The sequence below is a fragment of the Scyliorhinus canicula genome, chromosome 1 (assembly GCF_902713615.1).
Source record: "Scyliorhinus canicula chromosome 1, sScyCan1.1, whole genome shotgun sequence".
Classification (NCBI taxonomy): domain Eukaryota; kingdom Metazoa; phylum Chordata; class Chondrichthyes; order Carcharhiniformes; family Scyliorhinidae; genus Scyliorhinus; species Scyliorhinus canicula.
In genome coordinates, this window is record NC_052146.1 from 18,031,134 (window position 1) to 18,051,894 (window position 20,761).

Here is a 20,761-nt window from a genome sequence, read left to right on the forward strand (position 1 = left end):
CATGTTCTAAGTGAGTGACACGGTAGCACAGTGGTTAGCACTGTTGCTTCACAGCTCCAGGGTCCCAGGTTCGATTCCCGTCTTGGGTCACTGTCTGTGCGTTGTCTGCACGTTCTCCCCGTGCTTGCGTGGGTTTCCTCCGGGTGCTCCGCTTTCCTCCCACAAGTCCTGAAAGACGTGCTCTTAGGTGGATTGAACATTCTGAATTCTCTCTCCGTGTACCCGAACAGGCACCGGAATGTGGCGACACGGGGATTTTCACAGTAACTTCATTGCAGTGTTAATGTAAACCTACTTGTGACACTAATAAAGATTATTATTTTTATTCTGTATTTATGTATGGAGCGATCTGCTGGAACTGTAGGCAAGACAATACTTTTCACTGTAACTCGGGATATGTGACAATCAATAAATCAATCAGTCAATCACTGTACTGTTACTCACTGAGCCAGGCATCGGCACGCACATATTTAAGAGGTGGACTCAGTTTTTTGATACATAAGGAGTTGGATTCTCTGTCCCGCCGCGCTACATTTCAGCCCTGACCCGCCGGTGGGATTCTCCGTTACGCCAGCCGGTCAAGGCGGTTTCCCAATGTGGGGCAACCCCACGCCGTCGGGAAACCCCCCCCCCCGATGCCGGCAAAACAGAGAATCCCACCGATGGAGAATCCCACAGCTGGTGTCTGAATTCAGTCTCGGCAAGCTTCTGATGTTTAAACATTGTAGCCCTTAATATAACAATTAATGAGAAGTCTTACAACACCAGGTTAAAGTCAAACAGGTTTGTTTCAAACACGAGCTTTCGGAGTGCAGCTCCTTCCTCAGGTGAATGGCGAGGTATGTTCCAGAAACATTTATATAGACAAAGTCAGAGATGCTGGACAATGCTTGGAATGCGAGCATTTAAATGCTGTTACGGGAATTGAACCGTGCTGCTGGTTTGCCTTGGTCTGCTTTCAAAGCCAGCGATTTAGCCCTGTGAGCTAAACAGGAGGCAATTTAAAAATGTGCTGCTGGAAATCTAGAAATCCGGCACCAAGCTTCGACAAATGTGAACGGAAACAACTCAATACAAAACACGTCCGTCATACGATGGTTTAAATTTGGAAAGAAGTAGAACAGGGAGTTTTGATGTAAGTCCAATTAATTCGTTCCCCCTTTTCCCCGACTGTTTCTTATGACGCATACAAACCTACTGAGCAAGTAGCTATTTCAGACAGTTTAGTACAGTTGACTGCAGACCTTACAAAGCATTGGTCTCCTAATCTGTGCCCACAGACATACGAATGGAGTAGGCCACTTGGCCCCTCGAGCCTGCTCCGCCATTCGATAAGGCCATGGCTGGTCTGGGGCGGAACCTCCAGTTCCCCTGCAGCGTGTTTCTTGGTGGCACACCGTTCGCTGGAGCAGGACACTATACTCCTGCCGTCTGCCAATGGGATTTCCAATGATTCACCTCCCACCATCGGGAAACCTACGGGCGGGAGTGCAATGCCGGCATGAAGGGTGAATCGCAACAGCCGGGAATTCTGGCTCTGATTGTAACCTTAATTTTGCATCCCCGCCTATCCCTGATAACCTTCCACCCCCTTGCTTACCAAGAATCCATCTATCTGTGCCTTAAAAACAATTGAGTTTGAGACTATTCACACCTCTTTAACCTGGGATTGTCCCTCTCTCTGTGTCGTAATATACACACAAGTATATGATGGTGCACAGACAGACATTGATTGACACACAGGATGACCAATGAACACACAGAACACAGCAGCCAATCACCAGACAGGACACGGCCACAATAAAGCCAGAGGGTACCAGTTTTCCCGTTCTCTTGGGATGCAGCCTCTGAGACAGTCAGAGCTCGTGAGCAACAACACGAACATCCACTATGTGGTAGTAAGATAGTCTGGTCAGGTTAGCCTCAGGTCACCAGTCAACTCAGCATAGTGTCAACCCACCACATTTAAAGCATGTTTAATAGTTGAGAGTTAATAAAATAGAGTTGCATTTCCCCAAGTGTTGGAAGCCTCTCTCTCACTGCTGCAGTAAACGCAGTCCTCGCAGACCCAGCATACCCAACACATCACTCTGGATCTGTAAAGACTTAATTACCTGCAAATCCTCACCTTCAAAGCATCATCTTGCATCTTTGACTTTGTCTATGTATATGTTTCTGGAACCTACCTCTTCATTCACCTGAGGAAGGAGCAGTGCTCCGAAACCTAGTGATTTGAAACAAACCTGCTGGGTTTTAACCAGGTGTTGTAAGACTTCTTACTGTGCTCACCCCAGTCCACCGCTGGTATCTCCACATTTTAAAAATATTCAAGGACTCTGCTTGTGTTATGACTTCCTGTTACCTCAAGGTAAGTATGAGTGCTGCACATTTGCAGCTTGGCTCTCTGCAGCCTGCTCCGGAAGTGTTAAGAGCTGATGGTCAACTGTTATGTATCAGAGTAACACCATTGGCTGGTGTGATGTCACTTGTTACGCAATGATGCCATCGGAGCGTTTCGCGGGCTTTTGTGCAGTTCACCATTGTACCCAGTTTGAGCAGCATCTTGTAAAGCGCAGCACGGTAGCACAATGGTTAGCACCATTGCTTCACACGGCCAGGGTCCCAGGTTCGATTCCCGGCTTGGGTCACTGGCTGTGCGGAATCTGACCTGTCTGCGTGGGTTTCCTCCGGGTGCTCCGGTTTCCTCCCACAAGACCCGAAAGGCGTGCTTGTTAGGTGAATCGGACATTCTGAATTCTCCCTCTGTGCGCCGGAGTGTGGCGGCGAGGGGATTTTCACAGTAACTTCATTGCAGTGTTAATGTAAGCCTGCTTGTGACAATAAAGATTATTATTATAAATAAACCCCTTGCGCAACGTTACATAAAATCGGCATGTGCCACCTCTGATTATTCTTCTTTGGAGCTACAACAAAGAATAACATCACCCAAAGAGCCAGGGTCATCACCAGGACCCGGAAGGGTTCACCCACCGAGTGTTAGGGTTCTGCTAACTTTACCCTAACTGGTAGCTTTGTTGTGGTAATCTGCACCGTGGCTAAACATCTCAATACCCTTTCATACAACACATTCCTAATATTAGATCTTGCCAATGATTTGCTAGTGTGGCTCACATGTCTTCAGGAACACGGCGCATATTCCTAATTAGGCAACAGAACATTATTTGTCCGGATTTCTCAGGAGCTACCAAGTGTTAGAGATTTTCATCAGGTCACCCCTCAACCTAGTTCATTCCTCATCACCCCAGGCCAGACGGATATGAACTATAAAAGTTTCAGAGGAACTCTATGAGGGTGGGCTCCAAATCCCCAACAGCCGGACGGTCAAATTTTACCAGAGCAACCAGACAAGAGCTTCTTCAAAACGGGAGGATCCACGGGAGTCAGCACAGAGAAAGGAGCAAAAACAAACCCAGACAAAGACACAGTACAGTGACTGGGGTGGTGAACGGTGTGGCTAGGCAGGACAAATAACACAGAAGATTACGGTTAAAACTTCTATTTAGTGTGACAAATAAAGGAAGGATTTTAAACTCAGCTCCTTTTATTTTTATTCTTGCATGGGAGGTGATTGCCCATCTCTAATTGCCCTTGAGTGGCTTGCTCGACCATTTCAAAGCAATTAAGAATCAACCACATTGCCAGGGGCCTGGAGTCACCTGTAGGCCAGACCCAGGTAAGGATACCAGTGAGGTGTTCTTTGTGACTCTGTTATCAGGATGGATGTCGTAGTGTTCACAAAGACCACAGAAGCTAAGTTCATTAACGAAACTAACTTTTATTCACACTACTTAAATTAAGCTCGACCACTTGCTCCGATAATAAACAATAATTACAGTAATCTGCTCTCTACTAACACTAGTCTCCACACTCTAACTCTAACTGTACTCCATCCTGTCTAGATCTCTCCTCTGCACTCTGATCCAGCCTCCCCTCTCCCAGAAGCTTGAGAGTCAGTGCTTTATATCGTACTGCATCCAGCTCCATTGGTGGCTAATTGTAACATGACATGAACTCTTTGCAAACTGAACATTTCTATAATGTCACAGGCAGGTTTCCTTCCCTCAAGGACATCAATGAACCAGATGGGTTTTCACGATAATTGACAATGTTTTCATGGTCACCACTACTGACTGTGGAGTGGCTTTTAATTTAATGTAATTTCAATTGAATTCCTCCAGCCACTCTGGTGGGATTTGAGCTGATGTCCCCAGAAAATTAGCCTAGTCCTTCGGATTGCGAAGCCAAGGACAACACTATCTCCCCACTGAGAGGCCTATCTCAAGGCCTATCTACATTGCAAAATATGGAAAATCTACCGTGTGGTTTACAGACAGAATATCCACTTTCTTCAAAGGAAAGCCTGTTTTCATAGAATTTACAGTGCAGAAGGAGGCCATTCGGCCCATCGGGTCTGCACCGGCTCTTGGAAAGAGCACCCTACCCGAGGTCAACACCTCCACCCTATCCCCATAACCCAGTAACCCCACCCAACACTAAGGGCAATTTTGGACACTAAGGGCAATTTAGCAAGGCCAACCGACCTAACCTGCACATCTTTGGACTGTGGGAGGAAACCGGAGCACCCGGGAGGAAACCCACGCACACATGAGGAGGATGTGCAGACTCCGCACAGACAGTGACCCAAGCCGGGAATCGAACCTGGGACCCTGGAGCTGTGAAGCAATTGTGCTATCCACAATGCTACGGTGCTGTTATAAGCCCAAGGCCTGTTGCAGATAGCATCTTAGGATCAGTGGTGCCAATTGCCCTCAAGCGTGGCTTGGGCACATTAATTGTATGGGTGTTGACTCACACTGGTCTGTATGGGTGCTGACTCACACTGGTCTGTATGGGTGCTGACTCACACTGGTCTGTATGGGTGTTGACTCACACTGGTCTGTATGGATGTTGACTCACACTGGTCTGTATGGGTGTTGACTCACACTGGTCTGTATGGGTGTTGACTCACACTGGTCTGTATGGGTGCTGACTCACACTGGTCTGTATGGGTGCTGACTCACACTGGTCTGTATGGGTGTTGACTCACACTGGTCTGTATGGGTGTTGACTCACACTGGTCTGTATGGGTGCTGACTCACACTGGTCTGTATGGGTGTTGACTCACACTGGTCTGTATGGGTGCTGACTCACACTGGTCTGTATGGGTGCTGACTCACACTGGTCTGTATGGGTGTTGACTCACACTGGTCTGTATGGGTGCTGACTCACACTGGGACTCTCGTGTCACCTGAAGGTTACATCTGCTTCTGTATTCCCTTCTGTTTGTGCTTTGTGCTTCTCCTCAAAGGCAGGCTGAACAAACACTGAGTTAGGTAACCAGGTCGGGGGCAAAGCTTGACATCCCAATCACACCGGGAGCAGTTCAATAGGCCCATTGACTTCGACAGGATCACAAAATCCCGCCTGCATAAAATCCCGCCCATGAACTGGGAAACAGCTCTATTTCAGTTGGTTATATTTATTTAACTTGAATCAGTATAATCAATCTGTAAATGAAAGAATCCATCACACTGGTGCTTGACTGTTTCACTTGAACAAAGCGGCTTTTAATTGTTCTCCAGCATTTTGAATCTTTCACGTTGGCAAAAACTCTCACATCTATTTGAAAACCCATGTCCATTTGCCTCAGTGTTTTTCAAGCCAGAAAGAGATCTAGATTTTCCAAACTCCAGACCCAACACAGTAATATGGATGGTGAAGTGAGCGTTCATTCCTGGCTTGTGCTGCTGAACCTTGTAACTGGTAATCCATTACAAAAATGGCGAGTGAACAAAGAGAGATCAGAGCGTATACGTGGACTGAGAAAAGGGGCAAAATTCTCCGACCCACCCCCCCCCCCCGCAGGGTCGAAGAATCGCTCGGGACCGGCAGAAATCCCGCCCCCGCTGTGGCTGGAATTCTCCGCCACCCGGGAATTGGCGGGGGCGGGAATCGCGCCGATTGCCGTGCCCTCCGTGCTGATCGGCGAGCCCCCTGCGGCGGTTCTCCGGCCCGCGATGGGACAAAGTTCCGCCGCTGAGAGGCCTCTCCCACTGCCGTGGTTTCAACCACCTCTGGTGGCGGCAGGATTGGTGGCGGGAGCAGACCCCCGGGGTCCTGGAGGGGGTGCGGGGCGATCAGACCCCCGGGGGGGGTACCCCCATGGTGGCCAGGACCGCGATCGGGGCCCACTGATCGGCGAGCGGGCCAGTGCTGCGGGTGCACTCTTTTTCTTCCGCCGCCGCCACGGCCTCCACCATGGCGGAGACGGAAGAGAATCCCTCAGCGCACATGTGCCAACCTAAACAGCGCCAAGGGGCTGTTTAGCTCACTGGGCTAAATCACTGGCTTTGAAAGCAGACCAAGGCAAGCCAGCAGCATGGTTCGATTCCCGTAACAGCCTCCCCGAACAGGTGCCGGAATATGGCGACTAGGGGCTTTTCATAGTGACTTCATTCGAAACCTACTCGTGACAATAAGCGATTTTCATTTTTCAACCGGCGAAGGCCTTTCGGCCAGCCCCCTTTTCCAGCGGGCGGGCGTCAAAGGCTGTTGGCGCCGGTTTTGGTGCCAGTCGGCTTGGCCCCCACAGGTGCGGAGAATTCCGCACCTTTGGGGAGGCCCGATGCCGGAGTGGTTGGCGCCACTCCGCTACGCCGGGACCCCCCGCCCCGCCGGGTAGGGGAGAATCCCGGCCAAGGTCACTGCCCAATCAGGCTCACAGCCAAGAAGGGCTCAAGAAAATATGGAAACTTCATAATGTTGACAAAAAAGCAAAAAGAAACAAACTTGCCTTGCCCTCAAGTAGGTCAGCTGTCTCCCGGACCTCGTTACGTTCCCGATGGGATTTCTCCAACTTCTTGCGCAGTTCGCAAACCTCTTCCTAGATGCGTAAAGACATCACATTAGGACGAACACAAGGACATCCTCTATTACAGGGAGAGTGAGGTAAATTAAATCTCTTTTTGTTGACTTCAAAGTGATGGACCTGGCGATGACAAACTGGAACAAACGGTCAACCCTTTACAGCAGACTTTCTAATCCATGGGGGATACCCAGAGAGTAGGGAGAATATGGAACTCACTGATACAAGGGGAAGTGTTTTTCGGATGGTGGAGTTTTCCACCCCACCACTTCCCCACAGTGGGGAATTCATCCCTGCCAATCACAGCAGCCCCACAGACATTTAACGAGGAGTGTTAATTGGCTGGGGACAGGACTTCCGTCGCTTCCTCAGAGTGCTGTCAGCCAACCAGATTAATGAGCAGTGGCCAGGACTAGGACTACAAGCAGTCCGTGGACTCTTTAAGACTTGGCGTCGAGGATCAACTAAATGTGGGGGAGTCTCATGGCAGGGAGGGGAGGTGAGGTGAGGCCAGGGAGTGAGGGTGTGGAGAAGGTGCTGGGAATCTTGATGGAGCGGCTGGAGGGGTTAGGCAGACATTTGGAGCGGGGACCCCATGTGGATAGGGGGCCTCTCCCGTCCTGCTCCTGTTACGAGCTGCGCAGCCCACCGGCCTTCCTCCCTGCTCCGGAACACCTCCCACTTTCCCCAAAATTGAAGGCAGACAGAAGCAACCCTTAAGTGGGCAAGTATTGCGGACAGGCCAGGGGCGAGCAGGAAGGTGGTGGGAAGGCCATCCGGGGAATATTCCGGGCACCCCCTACCATCAAATGCACCAGTGGGACAACCATAAAATTCTGCCCAAGGAGTAATCGAGGCAAATAAGAAAGATGCCTTTGAAGGAATGTTAAATAAACACATGGAGGAGAAAAGAACAGAAGGATATGTTAATGGAGTGAGATGAATGCGGTTGGGGAGGTTCGAATGGAGCATAAACACCAGCAGAGAGCTGCTGGGCTGAATGACCTGAATCTTTGTAAGGGTTTAAGTGCAATGATTTCCAGAGATTGGGACAATTCTGGTGGCTGAGCGATATATGGAAGTAACTTCAACTTCTGACAGCTGAGTGAGGCAAAACAAAGTACTCTGAGACTAGTGGAACAATAAAATAATTTCTTCCAATTGGATGGCTCCCTCTTTATATCATCAGCAATACAATTCTTTAGAGTCGCAGGTTGACTAGAAAATAAATAGCTCTATTAATCTAACAAAGTAAATCGACAGCATTTTTCTGGCTAACCTAAAGCACAGATTCCAAGCACTGGTTCTGTGTCATAGTCTATCAATGAATTTGCTGTTACCATTCAGTGAGTTGCCCCAGTGGATATTTAGAAGGTCAACTACATCTCACTGATAGATTTATATTGGATATATTGTGAAACTGACTTTCCCTGAAAGTGTATTTAATATTACAACGTTCCATTAAATGATCTCATAGAATGATAGAATTTACAGTGCAGAAGGAGGCCATTTGGCCCATCGACTCTGCACCAGCCCTTGGAAAGAGCACCCCACTTAAGCCCACACCTCCACCCTATTCCCGTTACCCAGTAACCCCACCTATCAATTTTGGACACTAAGGGGCAATTTAGCATGGCCAATCCACCTAACCTGCACATCTTTGGACTGTGGGAGGAAACTGGAGCATCCGGAGGAAACCCACGCACACACGGGGAGAACGTGAAGACTCCGCACAGACAGTGACCCAAGCTGGGAATCGAACCTGGGACCCTGGAGCTGTGAAGCAACTGTGCTAATCACTGTGCTACCGTGCTGCTCTGAGGCACATTCTTTCACGTCAAACAAGAAATTTGGGTTTGATTGATGATTGGATTTGTTTATTGTCACGTGTACCGAGGTACAGTGAAAAGTATTTTTCTGCGAGCGGCTCAGCAGATTATTAAGTACATGGGAAGAAAAGGGAATAAAAGAAAATACATAATAGGGCAACACTACATCGGCATTGAATGAAGCATACAGGGGTGTAGTGTTAATGAGGTCAGTCCAGAAGAGGGTCATTTAGGTAACAGCGGGGAAGAAGCTGTTTCTGAGTCTGTTCGTGCGTGTTCTCAGACTTCTGTGTCTCCTGCCCAATGGAAGAAGTTGGAAGAGTGAGTAAGCCGGGTGGGAGGGGTCTTTGATTATGCTGCCCGCTTTCCCCCGGCAGCGGGAGGTGTAGATGGAGTCAATGGATGGGAAGGTTTGCATATGCAGAAAGGTCACTGAGCACAAACACACCTCTTTGGCTCGGAGAGTTTCATCCACCAAGTTAATGTTAAGCATCGGGCGGATACTGGACATCAGTTGCCACCATTGCCACTGGTGGATCTTCCAGTACGACCTGATGTTCTTCTGAATGCAGCAAAGAGCTAAACGCCAGGTCTGGAGAAAGGGAAAAGCCACCATAGTTAACACGTTCAACACGGAGAATCCAGGCTATTTCGTAAAGGGAAAATACAGCGGCCATGGAGTCGTCATCTCCTCCCCCCCCCCCCCCCCCCCCCCCCCCCCCCCCCCCCCCCCCCCCGCCCCCGTGTCTGAAATGTACACTCCATTTCCTCGCCTTAAGTAAGCACAACGGCTGTCGGCTGTGGGCCATTACAAGCGCTAAAGCACGAGGCGTGAGAGTTTACCTTCATCTTCTTGAACTGTTGTCGTCCTAAGAATCCCTGGCACGCAGCTTGCAACAAAATCAAATTTCGTCCGATCAGCTTCTCACGCTGTTTCTCCAATCGGGGGACAACTCCAGCTTTGAAGAAGACCTGGAAACCAATCCACATTCGAATGTTAGCCGATCGGTTCTTCCAGAGTTTCAGAGAACTAAATTTCTTTGCAGGAATGGTTTCTTTCCTTAAAAGATAATTCTTTCAATAACAGCATGGACCCAGTTGGGCTGAATGGCTTGTTTCTGTGCTGTACCCTCTATGTTTGATAAAGAATAACGTAACTTTGTTTAAATTACATCTAATCCAAGTGCACTTACTAGAAACAGGAGTAGGCCACTCAGCCCCTTGGGTTTGTTCCGTTATTCAATAAACTCATCATTAATCTGTCACCTAACATATACTCGCCTTTTCTCCATATCCTTTAATTTATTTATTGAGTGTGAGACTATCAGAGAGCCAAGCACTAGCATTGCTAATAGCATTTGAGTTCATTGGAGTTCAGATTTAGTCAGCGAACACTCCTTGACAAAGTTAGCCATTGTTTGGACTGCACCACAGTGACGGCCGGGATGGTCTTGGTGACCCCACTGATGCTGGTTGGTTGCACAGAGAACCTTAGTCAGCCCAGGAATGGTTTAGAAGGACCCACTGTCACTGTGGGAGATCAAAGCTGGGTCGACGAGCAGTTGGGTCTCCTATGGGAGAATGGGTTCCGGTGGATGTTTTCTTCTCGCCAGTCTTCCTACCATAGCTACTCAGCCGTTACTCCCTGGTATGGTGGGTGTCACCATCTGGGGAGGCCTGAGAAAAGGTGTACTTCTGTGGGTTGAGGAGGTCTTTGAATAATGGCAGACGTGGGTTACGGTAGACCTTCGCCTGTTGTCATTACCCTCTTGATGTTGGTGGGGCTTGCGGATGTGGGGAAGGAGGGGACGAATGGTGGGGGGGTGGGGATGCAGGGGCAATGTTACTCAAAACTGAGGGCCGAAGGGGTGAGTTAGTCAAAGAGTGTCTGTGTCAATGCTTATTGTTGAGTTGAATCCCACATCAATAGGTTTGGTGTGGACAGATTGGTACCATGGTGGGGTCCAGTATTCTGAAGTTGGTACGTGATAGCAAGAGCAGAGGTTCTTGGGGTCGTGGCCTGAGGTACTGGTCAGTTTACTCAGGAGGTAATTGTGGGTGTCTTGATAAGGAGCTATTAAGTTGACACCTGGATAAACAGAGTGCGGATCGTGGTTCAGTCTCTAGTCCCTTCAATTCGTTCTGAGCACTTTATTGTGAAGATGGAATGTGTGAGGCTCGGTCTGAGGTGCCATGTTGCGCAGTGGTCCATCAGTTTTGTGATCAGGAATTATGGGGAGAAGGCAGGAGAATGGGAATGAGAAAATATCTGCCATGATTGAATGGCGGAGCAGACTCGATGGGCCAAGTGGCCTAATTCTGCTCCTATGTCTTTTGGTCTAATGGTGATATCATTGTTCAGTGTGTCTTCCAGAGCAGGGAATGAACCAGCATTCCCATTCCCACCTGGCCTACACTGGGAAAAGATCCCCCCTGTAAACTGAATTCAAAAAGTCTGCACTCGATAAACCCTGGTATCACAGGATCAAAACGAGCAGTAATATATCCCTTTACACTTCTAATGAACAAAAATCAAACAATCTCAGTTTTTAAATTAGTAATTGATTTTTATCAATTGTTTTGTGTGGAAGAAAATGTCAAACGTCTATCATCCTATGTATGTCGATCACAGTTCAGAATTAATTGTTTCACAAGTTGTGATTGGTTGTCAAGCGGATGAACTTTAATCTGTTCTTCTAAACACAAAGAGAGTCATTTTGATTTAGCTGGTTGTGTAACATAAGTCAGATTAGCAAACCAGTAACCGATCTTACATCTCTCCATACTTCAGCACTCCCCATTCTCACTGAATTATTTTCCCAATCGCGAACCTTACATACTGAGAGTATTTCCCAGGGGGAGGTGCAGTCCAGAGAACTGTTTACCTCCTGTACCCCTCATCCTTTCCTTCCCATCTGCTCCACTCTCCTAATTTTCCCTGCCCACCTCTCTCCTCTGCTTCCCTTCCTCTCCTGCCTTCCATATGCCCACCCTATCCTTCTCCACATTCCTGTTGTGTCTCCTTATTCCAACTTGCCTCCTCTCTCTCGCGCTCTACTCACTCCCTCACCTCTTGCTCTCCACTTGGCCTCAAATCTTGCTCCTCCTCCCAGAAACACAAGTTCCATTATTCCCTGGTTTCGTGCCCTGTGCAGAGATGTCATCGTATGAGCTGCCAGGCAATGTTTTTAAGAAAACAAGCTATTAAAATGGCTGCCACAAATCATGGGACCTTTGACATTTGATTCACAAAGAGTACCGTGTCTCGAGCAAATACTTGATTAAATATGGACATTCTAAGCTCTCCAGGTGCCTTCACACATGATGTGACCATCAATTCACTCGAGACACGATTGGAAGTAAACTGTGGTTTTAATAGACTTACAACTGAGCCTGCCTGTGACCAGAAGAACTGAGGGCAGGCTCACACGGCTGCAGCACTTAATACTTCCGGTAGTGGGAGGGGCTATGGGCGGAGCCATGGGCGTAGCCGGGGGTGGAGTCCTGTACAAGCTCCTCATCTCCCCCTGTGGGCAGAGCCGCGTAACGGCTCACAGACAGAGCCCACAAGGACACAATACAATACAGTGTGAATTAAATTCACCACATTACATCTCTTTGTTTAAGGATGGGCCATACGAAAAAGTCTATGGAGTTTTCCTGATTGTCAGTTTCCATGTTTCATGGTGAGCTAAAGGGAAAATGGAGACTCGATTGTTGGGAAAAGAATGGCCACATGATTGAGGCAGAGAGAAAACAAATGCAAAGAAATGCAAAATGCTGCAGAAGTTGGAATTCTGAAATAAAAACAGAACATGTTGGATAAACTCAGCAGGTCTGGCAGCATCTGCAGAGGGAAACAGTGAATGCCTCTGATCTAAATGGCCCTCCAACAGAACTGAAGCAAGGTCGACACGTACAGAATAATATAGCTGGAAAGGGGGTGGAGAAGGTGGGGTAGAATAGAAGACCAGGGATAGGTCGATGCAAAGGAGATGTGGACGAATGTTTCATGGACTGTGGTGAATGTAACTCCGTAATTCACACTGTATTGCATATACATGAGACCATGCATTGATAAGCGCAGTTGCGTTGCCCGACCACTAGGGGGAGTAGCGCTGGGAATGCTTAGGAGTTTGTACAGGGCTCCACCCTTGGCTCCGCCCATGACTCCTCCCCCTGGACTGCTGTTTAAATACCAATGCTCAGAGCCAGTCGTTCAGTTCATCGAGAGTTCAACGTGGAACAGGCTGGCTCTGTTGTAAGTAGATTAAAACCACTGTTCATATCTTAAAGCACATGTCCAGTGAATTGATGGTTCCATCATGGACGTAAGACAAGAGGGGAGAGTTCACGGCGCCATTAAAGGATGAAGAGTGAGATTGGCGGCAAAAGGCGAAATAGCAGAATATATTACTGGGAACAACTAAACAGCAAGGGACAGGTGGCAAAACAAATGCGCTCTGCCTGTGATATCTACCCTCTAATACTGCATGACTGAAATATATTCAAATTGGACTGGACAGCCCATGTTAAATGCCACAGGCCATCGACCAGTGACTCAGAAATATCAGAATGTGCACAGTCGAATACTGGAGGGTATCAATTCTAGACTGCTTACCAACTATAATTCCCAACTTTTGGTTTCCTTTTCCTTTTTTTTATTGGCCTGATTTTGCGGTTGCAATAACTGTGAAACTATCATCTTCACTCGCGTTACAATAGTCAAATTGATGGAAATCTCTAGTGAACACAGAAATCAAACATAGAAACACAGAAAATAGGAGCAGGAAGTGGCCAGTCAGCCCATCGAGCCTGCTCCGCCATTCCTTATGATCATGGCCTATCACCCAGTTCAGTAGCCGAATCCTGCTTTCCCCCCTTAGCCTTTGATCACTTCGCTCGAAGTGCTATTCCTAACTGCTCACTGCCCTACCACCGGCTGCACTGTAGGAATCCCCATGGGCAGAATTCATTTGAAATCACCTGTCAATTGGCGTGAATTTCCATTTTGAGCTGTTTAATTCACCGTAAAGAACACTGCAAAAAGTGACGCCGTGTGGAGTAAGGTGTTGCTGGGTTTTTAATGATGTACTGCGTTCAGAACTACTGCAGAACAACCCCTTCTAGTCCTGTAACTGGTGCAGTCCATGAAGGCAGCTCGCCACCACCTTCTCAAAGGCAACTAGGGATGGGCAATAAATGCTGACCTAGCCAGCGACGCCCACATCCCAAGAATACATTTTAAAAAAAATAAATGTTTTAAAGAGGTCACCGCTTTGGAATCGAAGCTCGTCGGGAATCACACTTCAGTTTCAAACATACAAGTGAGTTTGGCCTTTGTTATACATACCCGACTCTGTCCCATTGTAAAACTGTGCTTCTCCAAATTCAACAAGCTAAGAAGTTCTTCTGTAGCCTGAAAAATAAATCAGCCATTCAATAATTTCAATAGGTTTATGTTTGCTGACAAATATTTTGCCACATTTATCAAAGAGACAGGTATTTATTAGGTTTGGATTCCCTTCCTAATCGAGGCTTCAATGCAGTTCTGGGGGTCAGTGGTATTTTTTGGAGGCTCTCAGAGGTGATGGTAAACTGTGGCCTCCCTTCCATCACAGCTGGACATAGAAGAGTTTGCCTGGAGTCCTGGCACCCTTCACCTCCTAAGCAACAGCACCAGAGTCAGCTCATTTGTTCCAGTGCTGTTTATGGCGCCTTGCTGTGAACCAAATTTGCCAGTGACCACACTTCAAATAGGAATTCTTTGATTGTGAGATACTTTGGGAGCTCATGTGATAGTATCCCTGTCTCTGAGCTAGAATCTCCGGGTTGAAGTCCCACTTGGTGCCCATGGAAGGTGCATTGATAAGGTGGCCAAACTGGTGGATTATCAACCTGCAAATCCTCCCATCATGCCTGCTGGCAGGTGGTAAGAAGGGGCTCATCCATTTAAGACAGAGATGGGGAAGAAGTTCTTCTCTCAGACGGTAGTGAATCTGTGGAATTCCTTACCACAGAGAGCTGTGGAGGTTGGAACATTAAGTATGTTCAAGACTGGGCAACACGGTGGCGCAGTGGTTAGCACTGCTGCCTCACGGCGCCGAGGTCCCAGGTTCGTTCCCGGCTCTGGGTCACTGTCCGTGTGGAGTTTGCACATTCTCCCCATGTTTGCGTGGGTTTCACCCCCACAACCCAAAGATGTGCAGGGTAGGTGGATTGGCCACGTTACATAGCCCCTTAATTGGAAAAAATGAATTGGGTACTCTAAATTTATTTTTAAAAAGTATGTTCAAGATTGAGATAGACAGATTTTTAATCAGTAAGGGAATCAAGAGTTATGGGGTGAAGGCGGGAAAGTGGATTAACCATGATCTAATTGAATGGTGGAGCAGACTTGATGGGCCGAGTGGCCCACTTCTGCACCTACGTCTCCTGTTCAGCCATGATTGATGTGGAGTGGTGTCCCCCAGGCTATAGCCCCTGGAAACAGGCCAATGACCTGTTCCAGGAAAAACCGGCCATGGAAACTGACATAACCACATGATTCATCTGCCTCATGTGCTACTAGGAACAAGAGAACACACAAGGGAAGGGCTTTGGAATGCTCTGTGTAGCAATGGAAGTTCTCTAATCTAATCACTTCTCCACATTTTCCTTCTTAAAGTAATTTTATAACAAATACAAATATTCTATCACTCTAAGATGTTTCCAGACGTGGGCAAAACCAGATTTGGCAGCTGTAACTTTATAGCAGTGACGAATAAATCGAGAGAGTGGTGAGAATGTGAAACTCACGACCATGAGGAGTAGTTGAGGTGAATCGCATTGATGTATTTAAAGGTAAGTTAGATGAATATGTGAGGGAGAAAGGCAGAGGAGGGTGTGATAATAGGGTGGGTTGAAGAAGGATGCAAGAAGGCTCATGAGGGACTAAAACATCAACTGGACCTTTTGGGCCCAATGGCCAGTTTTGGTGCTGTAAATACGGTGTAAAATATACCCTTAGATTCAGGAGTCTGATGCTGGAGAGGAGTCAAGGGTAGAATAAAAATCTGACGCAGTGATTGTCTTCGAAATTATGTAATGCTTTATCAATAAATCAAATGTATGCCATGGAGGGAGTGCAGCGAAGGTTTACCAGACTGAATCTTGGGATGGCGGAATGGGGGGATGAGGAGAGATTGAGTCACTGGAGTTCAGAAGGATGGGGGGGGATCTCATAGAAACCTATAAAATTCTAACAGGACTAGACAGGTTGGATGCAAGAAGGAATTCGATCCCACAGAAAGTAGTACGGTTGGAATTCTCCAGCCAATTGCTGGCAGCCGAATTCTGAGGTCCTGGTGGCAGCACCACAACGGTGTGGGTGGGTTCAAAGGGAATTCTCATTGACAGTGATGGGAGCACAGAATCCCACCCCCAGCGAATGGCGCACTTCCTCCAGCCACCGCGGAACACGCAGCTGGGAGGCAGGATGATCCCGCCCTATACATTGTCAAGAAGGAGTTCGAAACACTCTTGGGGCTAAAGGGATCAAAGGACGTGGGAGGAAATCAGGAACAAATTATGGAAATGGATGGTCAGCCACGATCGTATGAATGGCAGAGCAGGCTCGAAGGGCTGAATGGCCTCCCCTGCTCCTATTTTCTATAATTCTATCCATGATGTGGAGATGCCGGCGTTGGACTGGGGTGAGCACAGTAAGAAGTCTTACAACACCAGGTTAAAGTCCAACAGGTTTGTTTCAAACACGAGCTTTCGGAGCACGGCTCCTTCTTCAAGAAGGAGCCGTGCTCCGAAAGCTCGTGTTTGAAACAAACCTGTTGGACTTTAACCTGGTGTTGTAAGACTTCTTACTATAATTCTATGTTTAACCTAAAAAATTCAGGAAATCTGCGCATATAACATAGACATAGACATAGAACAGTACAGCACAGAACAGGCCCTTCGGCCCTCGATGTTGTGCCGAGCAATGATCACCCTACTCAAACCCATGTATCCACCCTATACCTGTAACCCAACAACCCCCCCCCCCCTTAACCTTACTTTTTAGGACACTACGGGCAATTTAGCATGGCCAATCCACCTAACCCGCACATCTTTGGACTGTGGGAGGAAACCGGAACACCCGGAGGAAACCCACGCACACACGGGGAGGACGTGCAGACTCCGCACAGACAGTGACCCAGCCAGGAATCGAACCTGGGACCCTGGAGCTGTGAAGCATTTATGCTAACCACCATGCTACCGTGCTGCCCATATAAACAATGATGGACAGGAAAAGACCCTCGGGTACTCCTGATTGCCACACACAATAGATATCTTGTGTATCTTGTAGATCGTTTGGAGACCTGGGCGGAGAGATGGCAAATGGAGTTTAATCCAGACAAATGTGAGGTAATGCATTTTGGAAGGTCTAATACAGGTAGGGAATATATAGTGGTAGAACCCTCAAGAGTATTGACAGTCAGAGAGATCTAGGTGTACAGGTCCATAGATCACTGAAAAGAGCAACACAGGTGGAGAAGGTAGTCAAGAAAGCATACAGCATGCTTGCCTTCATTGGCCGGGGCATTGAGTATAAAATTGGCAAGTCATGTTGCAGCTGTATGGAACCTTAGTTAGGCCACACTTGGAGTATAGTGTTCAATTCTGGTCGCCACACTACCAGAAGGATGTGGAGGCTTTAGAGAGCGTGCAGAAGAAATTTACCAGGATCTTGCCTGATATGGAGGGCATTAGCTGTGATGAGAGGTTGAATACGGACCCCTTAGAAGATTTTAGTTCAGACAGGCAACATGATCGGTGCAGGCTTGGAGGGCTGAAGGGGCTGTTCCTGTGCTGCACTTTTCTTTGTTCTTTGTTCTATCCCTGCCTGAAACCTTGTGATTTCCCGGAGAGATTACCAATCAAAAATCCAGGCTGATTTGGAGCACAAAACATTTGGGAAATTGCCCTCGGACTCCACCCCCACTGAGTTCGAAATTAGTCCATGAGATCACTCCACCCCTGATAATTTATTCGGCACACATAATTTGTGTAAGTGATCACTGTCGCAGCCAGTAACCCATCTAGCTCTCCGTAACAACAGACAGAATAGGCCATTCAGCCCATCAAGATACTCTGCTATTCAATAAGATCATGATTGATCAGACTGTGGTTTTAACTCCACTTTCATGCTTTCCTCTATAACCTTTGACTCACCTGTTAATCAAAAGTCTGTCCAACTCAATCGGAATAAATAATAATAATCTTTAGTGTCACAAGTCGGTTTACATTAACACTGCAATGAAGTTACTGTGAAAAGCCCCTAGTCACCACACTCCGGCGCCTGTTCAGGTACACAGAGGGAGAATTCAGAATGTCCAAATCACCTAACAGCACGTCTTTCTGGAGTTGTGGGGGGAAACTGGAGCACCCGGAGGAAACCCACGCAGACACTGGGAGAACATGCAGACTCCGCACAGACAGTGACCCAAGCCGGGAATCAAACCTGGGACCCTAGCGCAGTGAAGCCATAGTGCTAACCACTGTGCTACCATGCTGCCCCTGATTAAATCTTGAATATATTGAATGACCCAGCCTCCACTACTCCATGGGGCAGTGAATGCCAATGGTTAGCGAAAGGTGTATAGCTGGATTCTCCAGTCGCTGAGGCAAAAATCGCGTTCGCCGATGAGCCGGATAATCCCCGTTTGCGCCGAAATCGGGGACGGCGCCGCTTTTGCGATGCACCGCCCCCTCTAAAACGCCATACTCGGGGAGTACGCCGCACGGACGGCCTCAGGACGTTACCAGAGGCTCTCCTCTGATGCTCTGCCCCCGATGGGCCGTGTTCCCGACAATGTGGGTCACCCAAGCTATTTTCTTTCGTGGACCTCGTGTGGCGCTGTGGAGTAAGTCCGTGGGCAGGGGGGTGCTTTGGCGGGGGTGGGGGGCACTGGTGGCTGGCGGTCCAGGGGTGGTGAGGTGGGGAGGGGGATACTGGGAGACAGTGTTTGACAGGCCGCCGCGGTGCGTGGCCCGCACCATGTTGCACATCGCGGCCGCCACAGGCCGCCACTGTGCGCATGTGCGGCCACTGATCCGCCAATTATCCGGCCATATCCGCAGGTAAAGTCGGACGGAGGATCGCTGCAGCTGTTGTGCCGTTTTTTCTGGCCATTGTTCCCATGCCGGCGACAGCACTTAAATACTTTTCACTGTACCTCGGTACATGGGACCAGAAACAAATCCAATCCAATCCAAATCGGAGAATCCAGCCCGTAATTCTTCTTAATTTCCATTTTAATTGGGAGACCCTAAACTGTGCGCCTAGTTGTAGATTCCCCATGTGAGGGGAAAGATCCCTTCATCATCTCCACCCTGCCAAACGTTATCCAACATCCAGCACTGAATGAGCAGAAACGTTTTCCAGTTAAATATTGGGAAGGCTCAAACCTTTGCTTTTTGGTACCAAACTCCATTCTCTAATCACTGACTCCACAGAAAGAATTGAAGCAAGAAAAACTGGACGAAAGGTATAAAGTCTACCCCTCCGCACTCCCGCAACACCCACTCCACCCCCCCCTCAAAAAGATGACAAATACCACAACCATGAAAAAGCAACCCCCATTTGGCAAATCCACGATATGCTGCAAAAAGTTGCCAAATGAGAGCGGCACAGTGGTTGGCGCTGCTGCCTCACGGGGCCGAGGACCCCGGGCCACTGTCCATGTGGAGTTTGCAGATTCTCTCCGTGTCTGCGTGGGTCTCACCCCCACAATCCAAAGGTTATGAGGGGCATAGACAGAGTGGATAGTCAGGCTTTTCCCCAGTGTAGAGGGGTCAATTACTTGGGGGGTTTAAGGTGCGAGGGGCAAGGTTCAGGGTAGATGTACGAGGCAAGTTTTTTTACACAGAGGGTAGTGGGTGCCTGGAACTCGCTGCCGGAGGAGGTGGTGGAAGTAGGGACGATAGTGACGTTTAAGGGGCATCTTGACAAATACATGAATAGGATGGGAATAGAGGGAAACGGACCCAGGAAGTGTAGAAGATTGTAGTTTAGTCGGGCAGCATGGTCGGCACAGGCTTGGAGGGCCGAAGGGCCTGTTCCTGTGCTGTACTTTTCTTTGTTCTTTGTTTGCAGGGTAGGTGGATTGGCCAGGCTAAATTGCCCCTTAATTACAAAAAAAGGTCCCAAATAAATAGATCGCACCTCACCTCCTCCCAGCAAGTTCGGCACCTTTCTTCCAAACTGCCCTCCTGTTCTCAGGCGTCCCGTCCAACACAAGCAACTAACCATTATTATCTAACTATACATCACATTCTTGGAGTGTTTCAAACTGCTTCACTCGCTTTACCTTTTGCGGTTCCATTGACTCTTATTACATAGGCAAACAAAACAGCAACTTTTCAGTCAGGATATTGCACGGGCAGCAAGGAAATAAAAACTGCCAGTCAGTCCATGGTTTTAGTGAGTTTGTCAGGGAAAAAAGTTGTCAGCCACACTACACCAATTAATTTCTCTTCTTCAAACAGTGCCATTGGGTTTGAGACCCGGACAGACAGAAGGGACGTCAGTTTAACATTTCCGCTGATGGAAGTCGGGACTGACTGTAAAACACTTCCTTTGAGCGAGAACGGAGCGTCACCTGAGTGTATGTGCTCAATCCAGGAGCAGGTTACTAGCTGGGAAAATCTCACTGAAGTTGTCCTTATTCTCCCGGAAGAGGTTCACCTTTTGACAAGAAAATTCATCCACAGTTGTTCACAGTTTGACATGAATCTCTTTCCTTTTGAATTTGCTCAGCTGCTATGGAAGAACCTCGCAGTCTAGTTTCTATTATCACATTGATCTTTTCTTCAATCAGCCCGACAGTGGCCCTCTTTCACTTTCTTTGACTCTTATTCGTGTGATTGGAGGTGAAGGGCTAGGGGAGAGCAGTCAGATTACAGGCGGATCACAGAGAGGCTTAGAAGTCACAGCAAAGTGAGTCAAGAGATTAAAGGGAGCGAGAGGTGGAAGGAGAAGGGGCTGTGAGCTGGTCTAGTGGATCTGGCT

At 48.1% G+C, this 20,761-nt stretch overlaps 1 protein-coding gene across 4 annotated transcripts in view; it reads right to left on the reverse strand.

Moving 5' to 3' along the window:
* LOC119974608 (unconventional myosin-XVIIIb-like) overlaps positions 1–20,761 on the reverse strand; it is a 390,682-nt gene that overhangs the window by 162,216 nt on the left and 207,705 nt on the right. For all 4 annotated transcript variants that reach the window (XM_038813932.1, XM_038813847.1, XM_038813761.1 and 1 more), the window contains 4 exons: positions 14,069–14,134; positions 9,559–9,687; positions 9,164–9,307; positions 6,815–6,904 (listed from right to left, as the gene is read on the reverse strand). In XM_038813932.1, the coding sequence (XP_038669860.1) occupies positions 6,815–6,904; positions 9,164–9,307; positions 9,559–9,687; positions 14,069–14,134 (429 nt within the window). The remainder of the gene's footprint in view (positions 1–6,814; positions 6,905–9,163; positions 9,308–9,558; positions 9,688–14,068; positions 14,135–20,761) is intronic.